This window comes from Cyprinus carpio, chromosome B15 (assembly GCF_018340385.1).
Source record: "Cyprinus carpio isolate SPL01 chromosome B15, ASM1834038v1, whole genome shotgun sequence".
Taxonomy (NCBI): domain Eukaryota; kingdom Metazoa; phylum Chordata; class Actinopteri; order Cypriniformes; family Cyprinidae; genus Cyprinus; species Cyprinus carpio.
In genome coordinates this window covers 28,561,103-28,576,793 of record NC_056611.1, presented here as the reverse complement: position 1 = coordinate 28,576,793, position 15,691 = coordinate 28,561,103, and the positions used below count along the sequence as shown (strand labels likewise).

General features: G+C 43.4%; 1 protein-coding gene across 6 annotated transcripts in view; it reads left to right on the top strand.

Moving 5' to 3' along the window:
• LOC109103656 (protocadherin Fat 3-like) overlaps window positions 1-15,691 on the top strand; it is a 298,734-nt gene that overhangs the window by 202,091 nt on the left and 80,952 nt on the right. For all 6 annotated transcript variants that reach the window (XM_042740152.1, XM_042740154.1, XM_042740153.1 and 3 more), the window contains one exon: window positions 5,883-9,222. In XM_042740152.1, coding sequence (XP_042596086.1) covers window positions 5,901-9,222 — 3,322 coding nt within the window. In that variant the 5' untranslated portion in view covers window positions 5,883-5,900. The remainder of the gene's footprint in view (window positions 1-5,882; window positions 9,223-15,691) is intronic.

Here is a 15,691-nt window from a genome sequence, read left to right as displayed (position 1 = left end):
CCAGATGTCGCCACACTCAGGGAGCTGAGAAGTGCAACAGACTTGGCGCTGCGTGCTACCAAGAGCACCGCCCAGGCCATTGGGCGCTCGATGGCTAACCTGGTCGTCTTGGAGCGCCACTTATGGCTCAACCTTACGGAGATCAAGGATGCTGACAGAGCCCAGTTCCTAGACGCACCGATCTCCCCCAGCGGCCTCTTTGGCCCGGCGATAGAGGGATTCGCCGAGCGTTTCACAGAGGCGCAGAAGTCGTCCCAGGCAATGCGACACTTCCTGCCGAAGCGCGCTTCATCTGCTGCCAGTCGCCCCAGACAGGTGCCGATTCGTCAGCCTCCTAAGCAAGCGCCAGCTGCTACCACCGCAGCCCAGCCGGTGAAACCCGAGCCCCGACAACACCGTTCTCGCTCGGCCACCAGACGGTATCAGTATCCCAAGCGCATGGGACCCCGGCCCAAGATAGTGCTGGACCCTGCGCCGCCGCCGTCATCCTGATCGACAGGAAAGAAAGAGGAGGGGGCTAAGTCTCGCCACAGCCGGACCACCCCCCCCAAACTGCCCCGTGTGTTCTGCCGTCCATCTCCAGATGTCGACGAAGTTGTTCCTGCTGCAAACAATGGGCCCTTGTTAGCGCCCAGACAGCAAAGCGCTGTTATAGTGCAAAAAATAAAAAACACACTCCTTCACAAAAAGAGCAGTTCTCCTCACACAACACTCACGAGTGCTATGTTCCCCCATGGCGGTCAATCACTCGAGTTAATACAACCTCTGTCCATCCGGGCCTCACAATGGCAAGCCATTCCCGGGGTATCAGATTGGGTCATGGGAGTAATAAAACACGGCTATTCCCTTCAGTTCGCACGACGGCCACCACGCTTTCGCGGGGCGCGGTCACCACTTCAGTGCACAACGAGAACGCTCACGTTCTTCGTGCCGAAGTGAAAAATCTGCTGGTGAAGGGAGCTATAGAAATCGTTCCCCCAGCACACCGCGACTCAGGGTTTTACAGCCGTTACTTCCTGGTTCCCAAGAAGGATGGCGGGCTGCGCCCCATCCTCGATTTAAGACATCTGAACCGTGCCCTCATGAGACGGCGCTTCAGAATGATCACATTGAAACAAATCCTCTCGCAAATACGCTCAGGGGATTGGTTCTTTTCGCTGGATCTGAAAGACGCTTACTTTCACATCCAGATAGCCCCCCGTCACAGGCCGTTCTTGAGATTTGCCTTCGAGGGCGTGGCTTACCAATACAAGGTCCTCCCCTTTGGGCTGTCTCTGGCGCCTCGCACGTTCACAAAGTGCATGGATGCGGCTCTCTCCCCTCTCAGGCAGAAGGGCATCCGCATTCTCAATTACCTCGACGACTGGCTAGTTCTAGCTCAGTCAGTCAGAGGGGGAGGCATTGGGTTACAGAACTGTGCTCCTCAGCCATCTGGAATGCCTGGGGCTCAGGGTGAACTTTGTCAAGAGCTCACTGTCCCCCAGCCGGCGGATATCGTTTCTGGGAACAGTGTTGGACTCAGTGACAATGAGGGCAACAATGGTGAAGGAGCGCGCTGCGGCTCTACAGCGACTTGCGGCCTCTTTCAAAATAGGTGCTTCTCGACCCCTAAAGACATTCCAGAAGCTGCTGGGTCTTATGGCGGCGGCATCGCCGGTGCTGGAGCTCGGGCTGCTTCGTATGCGCCCCCCCCCAATATTGGCTGAAACCACGTGTTCCACCTCATGCATGGCGTCACGGACGCTTGAATATCAAGGTGAGTCAGGACTGTATTTCGGCCCTGACCCCTTGGAGGGACATGCAATGGATGGAACGGGGTGCTCCACTTGGTATGGTTTGCAGAAGGAAAGTGATCTCCACAGACGCGTCCAACAAGGGTTGGGGCGCGCTGTGTGCGAAGGGAAACCCGCTTTCGGCCAATGGTCGAAAGAGGAGAGCAGGCTTCACATCAACTGCCTCGAGATGATTGCAGTTCAACGAGCCTGCCAGAGCTTCCTGTCAGACCTAAAGAGCCACCACGTGCTGGTCAGATCGGACAGCATGACGGTGGTCTCTTATATAAATCACCAAGGTGGGCTGTCGTCGACGCGTCTCTTCAGACTGACGTCGCGACTGCTGGAATGGACCCAAAGCAATTTGGGGTCCCTGAGAGCAGTGCATCTTCCGGGCAAGCTGAACAAGGGCGCGGATATGCTGTCAAGAAGCGGAGTCTCCTCAGAAGAGTGGAGACTCCACCCGCAGACGGTTCAGAAGATATGGGAGGTCTTTGGCAGAGCGGAAATAGACCTCTTTGCCTCAAAAGACAACTCTCATTGCCCAATATATTTTTCCAAGATCAAGGACGCGTTGTCCCAGGACTGGCCCAACCGTCTTCTTTATGCTTTTCCTCCGGTCCCTCTGATTCCCCAAGTAATCAGGCGGGTCAGGGACCAGAGATGCAGGGTTCTGCTTGTAGCCCCATTCTGGGAAAATCAGCACTGGATAGCCGACCTGTCGCAGATGCTGACTGCAGCCCCATGGCCCGTTCCCCTGAGACGGGACCTCCTTTCTCAGGCGGACGGGACGATTTGGCATCCACACCCAGAGAAGTGGTCTCTGCACATTTGGTCGCTCGACGGGAGCCCGCGGGACTCCCTGAGCGTGTGCTAGACACAATTTCACAGGCTAGAGCTCCGTCTACACGACGCCTCTATGCCTCCAAATGGTCTGTGTTCTCCACATGGTGTTCAGACCATGGTGAGAGCCCGACCTCTTGTGACGTATCAGTGATACTGTCATTTTTGCAAGAGCTCTTGGAGAAGGGACGATCCCCCTCCACGCTCAAGGTCTATGTAGCAACTATAGCGGCATCACACGCCCTTATAGCAGGCCAGTCGGTGGGCAGAAACGACTTAGTCGTCCGATTTATGAGAGGTGCCAGACGGCTTCATCCGCCTTGCCCTCCCACCGTCCCTTCTTGGGACCTGCCCACGGTGCTGAGAGCCCTGAAGGGGGCCCCCTTTGAACCGCTACAGTCCATAGGCCTTAAAGCCCTGTCGCTAAAGACCGCTCTGCTATTGGCACTAGCGTCTGTTAAGCGTGTGGGTGATTTGCAAGCACTTTCGATAAGCCCTAATTGCCTAGAATTCGGGCCTAACGACTCGAGGGTCGTCCTGAAACCGAGGCATGGCTATGTGCCAAAGGTGCTCTCCACACCTTTTAGAGCACAAGTGGTCACCCTCTCTCTGCGTTACAAAACACAGAGGAGGATCCAGGGCTGAATCTACTTGCCCAGTGAGGGCTCTAAAAGTCTACATAGAGCGTTCTGCACCAATAAGACGATCAGAACAGCTCTTCATATGCTTTGGAAACCGCACCAGAGGGTTACCGGTCTCTAAGCAAAGACTTTCAAGGTGGATTGTGGATGCAATCCAGCTAGCCTACTCTTCTTTGGGCCTGCAAAGCCCAATTGGAGTAAGAGCCCATTCGACGAGAGCAGTGTCTTCGTCTTGGGCATGGTCTAATGGTGTGACTATCGCAGAAATTTGTGAGGCGGCTGGCTGGAGCTCGCCGTCCACATTTGCTAGATTTTACAATCTAGACGTCCCAGCGCTTCATGCTAGGGTACTTTCTGTGTGAAGGTCACCTTCTTGTTCCTCATTTGCATGCTCTTGGCCATTCTTGCCCAAGGCTCAAACTCTACTCGTATGCACTCGGTACCTTGGCTACTGAGGCGATACGAACACGGGATGATCAGGCTAGGCCAGACGTAACCTCATTGAGCTTATTCTGCCCCTAGTTGCTATTATCATATCTTGGTTTAACAAATCAAGTTTGATTGCGTTGGTCGTCCTCCCTTCTTAGCATGGCGTGATTGAACTGGGTTCCCATATGCGTCTTCGACGCAGTACGAGTGAAGTATTGAAATGGAACGTACTCGGTTACTAACGTAACCTCGGTTCCCTGAAATACGGGAACGAGTACTGCGTTCCTTGCCATGCTAAAAAGGCTGCACAAATCAAAAATCACTTCAGAGTGGTCAAAGTTGTATTACTCCTAAAAGTCATTGTAATTAATAATGTTCAGAGTAATATTGATGCCTTACCTTAGGTTAAGCAAATTAATAATGTTCAGAGTAATATTGATGCCTTACCTTAGGTTAAGCAGTGTTAACGTTACATACAGTGTTACAGTGACTAGATCTTCAACAGCACGACTTGCTAGGTTGCTTTTCCAAATAAGTTATGCTAACATTTATATAAATGCATAGTTAAAATTGCAGTAGCCTCATTTGAAGTTGCTGTATAGTAGTCCAGCTGGACATTTTAATATACCAATAACCAAGATGGAAAATTAAAAAAATGTTTGAATATAATTTTTCTTAGCTAGGTAGTTTTGACAGTCTCTATGTGTTTATGCACTGTGGTGTTTGTGTTGGCCTCATAATATGCGTTTTTATTGTGTTGTGTAAAGTCTCTGGCCAGCTGAGCCGGAGATTTGGTCAGTCTAAACAAGGCTTTAGGGGAGACAAGACGCTGTTTGCGTACTGAACCTTGACTGCTCCAAAATGCCTGCTGGTTTTAATCTGACAGACTGTCTGTCAGTGTATGTGGACACAAAGAGAGAGAACAAGAGTGTGACGGAGAGAAAAACTGAAAGAAATAGACCCGGAGAAATAAAATAAGCTGATCTCTGCATTTTGAGTTCTCGTGTGTGTGTGCGCGCGTGTGTGTGTGTGTGTGTGTGTGTGTGTGTGTGTGTGTGTGTGTGTGTGTGTGTGTGTGTGTGTGTGTGTGCGCCTATTCCAATTTGTGAGACTTCAGTTGGTTAGTATGCAGTAGGATATTATTAAGTGGAATGGGATGTGTGTGTATGTGTGTGCTGAGTCATGTGTGGGCTGACCACAGCAACTCCATTCTGTGTGTGTGTATTTTCTGAATGCATGTGTTTTTGTGTGGGCAAATGTTGGACTGTGTGTGTGTGCATGGTAAGGTCAGCATTGCATTTTTGTGGACTGGAACACATCCTAACCGTCCCTCAGGGCACACACAAAACAATCAGTGTCTAAAACTAGAATTGATGTACCATACCAACACACACACACACACACACACACACACACACACACACATGCAAAATGCCTTACTTGCAAGCATGAACTCACAAACACAACAAATTGAGGACATACCTTAGACTGCTATTGTTTTGTATTAAACAAATTATAATTAACGTACCCTAAACGAAAACTTTAGCATTTTTAGAATTGAATATATGAATATATTTATTTATTTATTTATTTGATTTATTTTTCCAATTTAGGTCCCCAAAGGCTTTGTCGGATTCAGCTAACTTCTGGGGACAATTTTGTTCCCAAAGTATAGCTAAGTAAACCCACACTCACAGACTTCCTCTTCAGCGGCACTTTATCATAACCAGTATATTGCTGAATCCACAACATTTTGTCCTTTCTCAAGAGCTTTTTTAAAACCATGTCATATAATGAGTGTGTGTGTGTGTCTTCGTTTTCACGGGTTGTATTTTTGATCTTCCATTCTCTATAATTATTTTGTTCCTGACTTGAATTCTCCTGCTGTTTTTTCTTGTGTGTAGAGTGTGTGTAAGTGAATTTTCCTGAATTGCATCCTCCTGGTTTTTCTCTAGTGTATAATTGTGTGTCAATGTCCATTTTGAGACCTGGGTAGTGATGTCATTCGGCTTGCGGTTGCCTGGCTACCAGCCCTTCTTCAGAACACAACTTCCTCTGCTTGTGCTTGATCTTTTTGACTGATCCCTAGTGATATATGAGCTTTAGATGTGAAAGGTCAGGTTGTGTACTGTCATGTCATCTGCTCTTCCTAACATATTTTCCTGTTTTTTTTTTTTTTATCTCTCTCTGTCTCCAGGATGGGTTTGGTGATGGGATGGCAGTGAGCATGGCCCTTTGGGCAGGCATATGGGCCATTCTTCTACAATTGGCCCTCTTGCTATTCTTCTCTACACCTCCAGGCCACTGCCAAGGTGAAAGGTCCCGCCTACAGTTTACTCAACCACTGTACCATGCGTCGGTCTATGAGAACTCAGCCGCCCGAACCTACGCTGCCAGCCAGGTGCGCATGGGCATCCCTCTCCAACATCACTCGTGGGAGGTGAGGTATCGCATCACCTCCGGGGACGAGGAAGGATTCTTCAAGGCTGAGGAGTACACTCTGGGTGATTTCTGCTTCCTGCGGATAAGAACCAAAGGAGGGAATGCTGCCATCTTGAACCGTGAAGTTCAGGACAACTACTTGTTGACCGTGAAAGCTTCAATTAAGGGGGATACATCAGAGGCATGGACTAAAGTTAGTGTGCAGGTGTTGGATATGAATGACCTTCGACCCCTTTTCTCCCCTACCACATATTCAGTTACCATTGCGGAAAGCACACCCCTACGCACCAGCATAGCTCAGGTCACTGCCACGGATGCCGACATAGGATCAAATGGAGAGTTCTATTACTTTTTCAAGGAGCGAATGGAGCTGTTTGCTGTGCACCCAACTAGCGGAGTTGTTTCTCTCAGTGGGAAGCTGGATGTTGACACTCAAAGCCGCTATGATCTTGAGATCCAGGCTGTGGACCGTGGAATGAAGCTCTATGGGAATAATGGAGTAAGCAGTACAGCTAAACTTTTTGTTCATGTAGAACGGATTAACGAGCATGTGCCCACTCTGAGTATTGTTACATTAGCACCTGTATGGACTGAGAAGTCCCCAGTCGTAGCTGTGGTTACCGTAGAGGATCTTGATGAAGGGGTGAAAGGAGAAATTGAAACAGTTAGCATTGTGGCCGGGGACCTTCTTGAGCTCTTCAGCATTGAAAGGACAGAGATGCCAAGTGAAGAACTGGTGGATGAGGAAGTCACTCAGAAAGGATCTAAGGAGTTTGTCCTACGTGCAACAGAGCAGTTCGATTGGGACAGTTATCCGTTTGGATTAAACCTCAGCTTGCAGGCTCGGGATCGTGGAACACCTCAGAAGTTTTCTGCTGTGCACACAGTGCACTTACGACTGTCAAGACCAGCCCCGGCGGAAGTCACATTTCAGAAGGACAAGTATGAGGTCCTGTTAAGTGAAGTTGCCCCTCCTGGAACTGTTGTGGAGGCTGTGAAACTCCAGCCAGAGCCAGATGATGCTGAGTACATCCTGACCCCATCTACTGATTCAGGGTTCTTCAGTATCAACACCATGACTGGCGTCATCAGCACGGCACGTTGGCTCACCCAACTCACACAGGAAGTATTTGAGCTAGAGGTCTTAGAAGTAGACAGTGACCTTAGGGTCAAGGTTAGAATCATTCTTGAGGATGCCAATGATAATGCACCATCATTTGCTCAGCAGTCTTATGAAGTATTTGTCAATGAAAGTGTTGCGGTAGGCACCACTGTTGTTGTGGTGACTGCTTCTGATGGTGACCATGGGGAAAACGGGTACATCACATATAGCATGGCTAGCTTGACACCATTACCTTTTAGCGTGCAGCAGTTCACCGGAGCAGTCACGACAACACAGGAGCTAGACTTTGAATCATCTGTAGAGAGATTTAGTTTTGTGGTTCGTGCTTCTGACTGGGGTTCCCCTTATAGGCGTGAGAGTGAAGTCAATGTCACTGTGCACCTAGAGAACGTTAACGATAACAAACCCCTATTTGAGAAAGTGGCCTGTGTTGGTGTAATCTCTCGAGACTTTCCGGTAGGTGAGGTTATCACCACAATGTCAGCTATAGACATTGATGAGCTAGAGCTAGTCAAATACAAGATCCTCTCAGGGAATGAGCAAGGGTACTTTGACTTAAATCCAGATTCTGGTGTCATGACCTTACATCACTCCCTAAACACTGCAGCACCCAAAAACTCATTCAGTCTAAAAATTACTGCTACAGATGGAGAACACTTTTCCGATGCCATGTTTGTGAACATATCTGTAGTGCAAGGGAAATCACCACCTAAGAGCTTTAGTTGTACCGAAACCAGAGTAGCCCAACGACTAGCTGAGAAACTTCTGAAGAAAGCCAAAGCTAGCAGTAAACCTAAAATGGACGAGGGCTTTATTGACCTGTTTTCTGTGAACCGTCAAATGCCTCAATTTGACAAATCCTTCCCAACTGACATCACTGTGCGTGAGGATGTACAAGTTGGTACGAGTGTGTTTGAGGTAAAAGCCTTTGATGGAGACACTGGGTTCAATGGACAACTCTTATATGCCATTGCTGATGGCAACACAGACAGTTGTTTTACTATTGGAATTCTGAATGGTGTAATAAGCATCTTCCTTCCTTTAGACCGTGAAAGGACAGATCGCTATCTTTTAAACATCACACTGTATGATTTAGGCCAACCGCAAAGATCCTCCTGGAGGCTTCTTACAGTTTACATAGCAGATGCAAATGACAATGCACCTCAGTTTCTTCAAGATGGTGGCTACCAGGCCCGCATTCCCGAAAACACCCCTATTGGTACCGAAGTCATCCAAGTGGAAGCTACTGACAAAGATCAAGGGCTCAATGGTGAGATCCAGTATTCCCTTCTCACCAGCACATCACAGTTTGGCATCAACAGCTCCAGTGGGATTGTATATGTTGCAGGTCAGCTGGACCGTGAGTTTGTTCCATTCTTCATATTAAAAGTGGAAGCCCGAGATCGAGCAGAACGAGTGGCTCAACAATTTTCAGTAACAACTCTTAAAATCTATCTCGAGGATGTAAATGATTGTCCACCAGCCTTCATCCCAAGTGTTGTCAGCGCCCGCGCACTAGAAGACCTCCCAGTGGGCACTGTCATTGCCTGGCTGGATACGCAAGACCCTGACCTGGGACTTGGAGGGCAGGTGCGATACTCGCTCGCTAACGACTACGATGGCCGTTTTGAGGTCGACAAGACTAGTGGTGCCATTCGTCTTACCAAGGAGCTGGATTTCGAAACTCAACAGTTCTTCAACCTAACAGTTCGAGCGAAAGACAAAGGCCGACCGGTGTCTCTCCTGTCAGTTAGCTTTGTTGAACTGGAGGTGGTGGATGTTAATGAGAACCTGTACGCACCATATTTCTCGAACTTCGCCATGAATGGATCAGTAAAGGAAAGCGTTCGGATCGGGACTTCTGTGCTTCAGGTCTCTGCAAGGGATGATGACACGGGAAGGGATGGCGAGGTGCAGTACTCCATACGCGATGGCAGTGGTCTTGGGAGATTCACCATTGATGAAGAAACGGGTACGTGCTGATCATGTTTTTCATATTGTTTTTTTTTTTTTTTTTAAGTTCAGTGATGTCTTGTTAAGTGCTTGAAATTTTGTTGAATATGTTGTGGCTTCCTTGTACAGTTTTGTGCAGTCTTTCATTCAGTGTGAGGTAAATAGCTAACATGGTAAGTTAACAAATATAATTTTTTTTCTCACAAGGGTTTTTTTGAGTCATCTTATGGTGGAGTTTTAAGTAGCTTACTTTGCTTGCATAATCACTAGGTATTGAATACAGCTAATATGCTGTGGATAGAGACTGTAATACGGAAAGGAAAAAAAATAAAACACTGAGTTATATGCCACTCACAGTGGCTTCATGGGACACATAAATGAAGAGTGAATAGGCTTTAGTGGTTTATCACCTCAGGCCAGTTAAACACTGCATTGGCCTACATTTTATTTAGGTCGAGTTTTGACAGTTGAGATGGAGGGGGAACGATTGAAGTGCAATTGAAATTTTGATAGTGTTATGGTTAATGTTTCATGCACTGCATTCAATTCACATGCATGGGTTTTGATGGGATCAGTTGTTTTTGTCCAGTTTTGTTGGACAAAGTGGGTACATGTGTGTGTCTGTGAATAATGATTTCTCTGTAAAGAAATATGTGTGTATGTGCCGAAAAGTGTGTATGTGTGTGTGTTTGTGTGAGGTTGATTTATGTGTTAAGCCTCTGTCGGGTGGACTGAATTACCACACAAAGCTCTTTTATTTACATTTATTGCAGTTGTCATGTCATTCTGTCTGACCCACACACTTAGCTTTAACCCTCATTTTTTTCTCTCCCCCTTTTCTCTCACTCTGTCATTTTCTCGTTCCCCTTGACAGTGAGTTTTCTGTCAGTGAAACGATAGTATCTGGGTTTTTATTAGTGTTGCTTCTGAAGGCAAGCATCACTATTATTATTACTCATACTTAGGGCTAGGGATTTGATCAAATTCTTGACTGTAAGTGTTTAACTTCAGTATGTCATCTGTCAACCGCATAGCAACACGTTAAAAACCAATCAACCACATAACAACATCCTGGCATTAAACTACAACACCTATGCTTTTTTTTTACAAAAGCAAACACCACTCACATTTTTTAAGTCCATATGACCAAGAAATCCACAAGGCAAGATGAAGTGTGTGTGTATGTGATATCCATCAGCCTGTAAGTTGGCAGAGGTACAGTAAACTGTGAAAAAGAAGTAGGCTATGTGGCATAAAATAAGTTTTCCTGTTGGAAATTCCAGCTTTAAGCTGGTAGCTATTTTTTGGAAGCTTATTTCTAGTAGATCCAAGAAGGTTATAAGCTGGTGCAAGCTGGTTGATCAGCCGCCATGATCTAAAAGCCATCTCGACCACCTTGAACTGGTATGTTTCTGGTCCAAGATGGTCTACTGGCTAGCACCAGCTTATGTCCAGCTTGGATAAACAAGAATCCAGCTACCGTGTTTCAGTAGGGATGTAACGATTCACTCAACTCATGATTCGAATCATGATTTTGATTTCACGATTCGATTCACGATTTTTGTTGGCTTTGATTGCTTCTATTGTCCTCATTTGTGAGTCGCTTTGGATAAAAGTGTCTGCTAAATAACAAAATGTAAATATAATGTAAATGTAAATAACAAAACTAATTTGAAATTTTAAAACAAGGCACAAATCAAATAAATAAGTAACACAAATAAAAGAAATCTCTTCATATAATCAAAATAAGGCATTTTTCTGTGCTCTTTCCATTGAAAATTAGAGACAACCACTGCAACCATTGCATCATGATCCAAACAAAGATGCTGCATACACGCAAAATGAGCAGTTTTTAATCTAAATTAAATTGTGTAATTTCAAAATTTGAAGCAAAAACAGAACGATTTGACTTCAGTTTTGCGAAACTATACATAAAAAATATCTGCATGAAACAAACAGCAGACAAGCTGAATGAGACACAGATTCACTCTCTGCCAGCAGGTGGCGCTTAAAAGTTTCCTTGGTTTCTGCTGTAAACAAAGCAGCACTGCACTTATGAACTTTAATATGCATTATACAGAGCCAAGATGCAAAGAAAAAATACCATCTAAACTTTTCTAAAGACAATAAGTTCCCCTCAGACATACATTCATATAAACTCCTACACCTAATTGAATCGGGATGGTTTAGCATCTCAACCAATTTGAACGTCACATATTTGAATTGATTTTAATCCGGCTCGCAGTTAATCGTTACATCCCTATGTTTCAGCCTTTTTTTTTTTTTTCCATAAGCGGTTTCATAAACATTAAGTACTTGTAAAAAAAATTAAGTACAGATTCCAAAAATTAATTACTGGTAATTAGGTTACATTGCATTTTAAAGTGCTTTTAATAGATTACATGATTACACATTATCTTCAAAATGGCAGTAAATTATTCATAATGTATTGATCCACCCTAATTATTCTTTTTTTCTCTCTTAAATTTTCCTTTCTAAAAAAAATCCTACCACTTATATACAGTACATTCAGAAAGTCTTACAGTAACTTTGAACACCAGCCACTTCTCAGATGAATATAATAACACAGAAAATGGAGAGGTCACACAAGTAGTTTAATTTGACATTCTTATGATTGAATTAATTATGAGCTTTTCATCACCTCGCAAACCCCCTGCAGTTGTTTTAGGGGTTTAATGCACTTCATGATGTTGATAACAAAGAATGGAAAATATTTTCTTACGAATTAGGTCGAAAGTAATCAAAAAATTAGATAATATGTGTAATCCAACAGATTACATTACTAACTATAATTCCCATCATGTAGTTTGTAATCAGCAATGGACTACAATTTGTAAGGAATCTACTTAGCACTGGATAAGAGTGTGGTGAAACCGTGTACCAACTGGATGAGGTCGACGAGACTTGTAACACAGTGTAAATCGAGAGACTGAGGGAAAAACGAAAACTAGTCTGGATGAAAGAGTTTGGAGTTCAGAGGCCAGAATGGTGTGTGTGTGTGTTTGTGTGTCTACTCACCCACAAGCTGCCTGAAAATGATCTGGAGGTTTCAGAACAACCCTCAGATCTCCCGTGGTCTTTCACCTCTCCTTGGAATGAGGGAATCAGGAAAAAAGGAGGGGAAGCCATGAATATCTGTCTATTTCTTTTAAGATGGAAATGAGAGGGTTCACTGTGGCCTTTAAAGGGCATGAATCACACACACTAGTGCAGAACAGTCACCTTCTACTTTTTAAACCCTGCTACAACTCGCTGACAACAAAAAAGCAAAGTATCTCCAGCTCTGTACTTCAGTACTGCGGTACGAGTGGTTTAAAAATGTGGTTTTGTGAGATTTGTGTCCTGGCAGCAGGTGGATCAGTGTCTGTCAAGAGTCGACTTGAGTCTTTGAGGATATCACACCTGTCTTGTTTTTTTTTTTTTTAAGCTGCAGATCTTTCAGGTGTCATTTTAGGTTGTGATCCTGAGGTGTGAGGTATTTTTAGGCCAAAATCAACTAATTTACTTTGCAGCACAGAACATTCCAACAATGGCTAACAAATTTATATTGATATTTTTTCTCAAAGTTTTGAATATTTAATATGTTTATACATATATTATATATATATACGGAAAAAAAGATTATTATAAAATAATATAATTATTATTATATTAGTTAATTATATATATTTTTTTTATTAATATTGTGAAATACAGTATATACACATACATATTTATATATATATATGGTGATATGGTGATATATATATTCATATATATATATATTAATAAAAGGATTTGAAACCTGTTTTTAAAACACTCCTTTTATTTTTCCAATTCTGTTTGGTGCTGCAGAAATTACATGCTGTATAAGGCAAGACTTGACGGTTCCTCATTAAACATTTACATTTAAAGGAATCCTGATAGCCTGTTTCTATGGTTGCAACCATAAATGATCTGCGCATACTTCTTTGTTTTTCTGTTAACCTTTTCTTCCTTCACTGTTTCTCCATTTCATATAAACACACACACATATAAGTAAACGTTTCATCCATTTGCATAGTCGCACACAAATTGGCCAAACCCGGGGGTCAAAGGTCAGGGAACCAGTGTCAAAGGTTGTGCGCTTTGTGTCACTCACCTGTCACTTTTCCAATGAAGGGTCAATCCAACTGTTTGCATACAGATGTTGTGTGTCTGTATAGATTTGTTGGAAAGAATAAGAACAGAACAGAGACTCAGAGGCAGTTCGGATGTTGTACGCCGCATGACATGATTGCATGTTTGCAAATGCACACACACACACACTCAATGCACACACATTTTGCAGTAGCACTAGCAAGTGAGGGAATTTATTGCCCTTGTTAGCTCTGTGCTGGCATGAGCCATAAATCACCCAGGGATGGAGCGCAACTCTACAGACGCAATTACAGCTTAAAGAGCACACGCGCGCACACACGGATTGAAAGGAAACACTTCACACGTGTCTTTGTACATGCAATCACGACTTAGAAAGCAATTTTCCCCAACACACATACACATAAGGATACTCAGCTTGAAAACATAAGGCATGTTCTGACAAACAGAAACGTTATATCCAAAGGATTTTCTGTGCACTTATGGCCGAGACGCTTTCTATGCATTCTCATATCAGCTCGGAAGCTTCTATTGTTTGCACAGCACAAACAGCAATTCAAGGCTGCTCAGTTGTACACGGAGCATCAAAAATGTCAAACACAAAGTGTGAAGAAAAGCCCATGCTCATTACAGCCGCCGCTGAGCAGACGCTTTTCATCTGCAGGGACTTACAGTGCACTAATTGCACTGATGGTCCCTGCAGAGCGTCCTGGGGTTAAGTGCTCTGCGCACCGCTGAAAGAGCCCTGGCTTACGTTTAGACACCCGGATCCTTTACTGTTAGTCTGCTGATGCTGTACTTGAGTTCAGGTGTGTAATTAAGGGAATAGACTTGGTTATTTACAGCTTATAATCACATGAAATCAAAACGGACCCTGTTCACTTTTTTAATGTAGGTTGCTGCGTATGATTCATTAGTGTAAAATGTGCTGAAACGACTTTTCTTTTCAGATGACATCATCGATCCCTCTTGATATTTTAGCCCCGCCCCTCCTGGCTCTTTTTAGTATGTAACAGCCATTTTTTTATGATCCAATACATTTTTTGATGGATCTAACTGACTCTAATTTAAAAATGTAATACTATTTTATTTATTTATTTTTAATTTCACTCAGAAATAAGTCACATCGTTGAAGTAATAATTGATTGCAAGCATTTTATGTTGGAACTGCAAGCTTTAGTAATTTTTACACATTCAGATTTCACTCTCAAATGTGTTGCATAATGAAAGTAAATGGGGTTCATGCATTTCATGTTGATTTTAAAGGTCCTGTAAGTGCACAAATTCCTTCAGAGTTTATTAGTCACAACCTTGTCCAGAACTGCACCCTGAAAATGTGCATGTCATCTCAGTTTTGTCAGAATTGGTCAAAATAGACAAACTGACGCTCTTGGCTTCCTGTTTTCCGTATATGGGCTGCCATGTGAGATCTACTTGCCTCAGAGTCTTCCTATTGGCCATCCAAAGAATCTGACCATGGCTCACAATCACATATTTAATGTTTTCCGTCACTTTACAGAGCCCAGGGCTCTCTCAGAGACAGGTGTGGTATTCAGGACACATAATTCTGTCAGATAATGTTTTTCTCATTGCCATGCCATAAAAAAATTGTTTACAGCTACTAAAGTCTTCAGACTGTGGCGTCCTGTTGATTTCAAGAAGTACTTTGATTTCAAATGGCACCCAAAAAAAAAAAAAAAATACGGACTTGCTATGGAAGGTTATTAGTCAGAAAGTACTAATGAATCTCTTTTTTTATTAAGCAATGCAGATTCATATGAACCTACAATTTTTAAGTTTAGATCATGGGGCAGTGTTGCAAAAAACCTGCGAGTTAAATACGTTGACAGCAATTTTGGACATTGTAGATGCATTTAATATTCAAATCGAGTATTTAAATGCACTTATGGTGCTCAAAATCAGACTGATAATAAATGTTGTGATGTATTTATTTATTTATTCATAGCCCTTAATAATGTTTATTTAAATTATAGTTTTTTTTATTTTAGTATTTCAAGTTAAAACAAACTGAGAAATTATGCCTTGGCAGCTAACTGAAATAAATAAATGAAAATGTATTTTTTTTTTTTTTATGGCAGCAGCTATTTACTCTAAGTAAAAATAGCAATGGATTCTATTTACGTGAAAATAGCAGTTTTTTTAGCGTTATTAATTACACTAAGTGCATTATAAAACAATAAAAATGTATTGAGTGTAAATTATCATTTTTATTTAAACTATTAAATGAATGCCACCTTATTGGGACAATAAATCCCTCCTTAAACCTACCCTAACCCTACCAAATATTTTATTTTCAACTTTTTGATTATTTCCTTTATTTTGATTGAAAA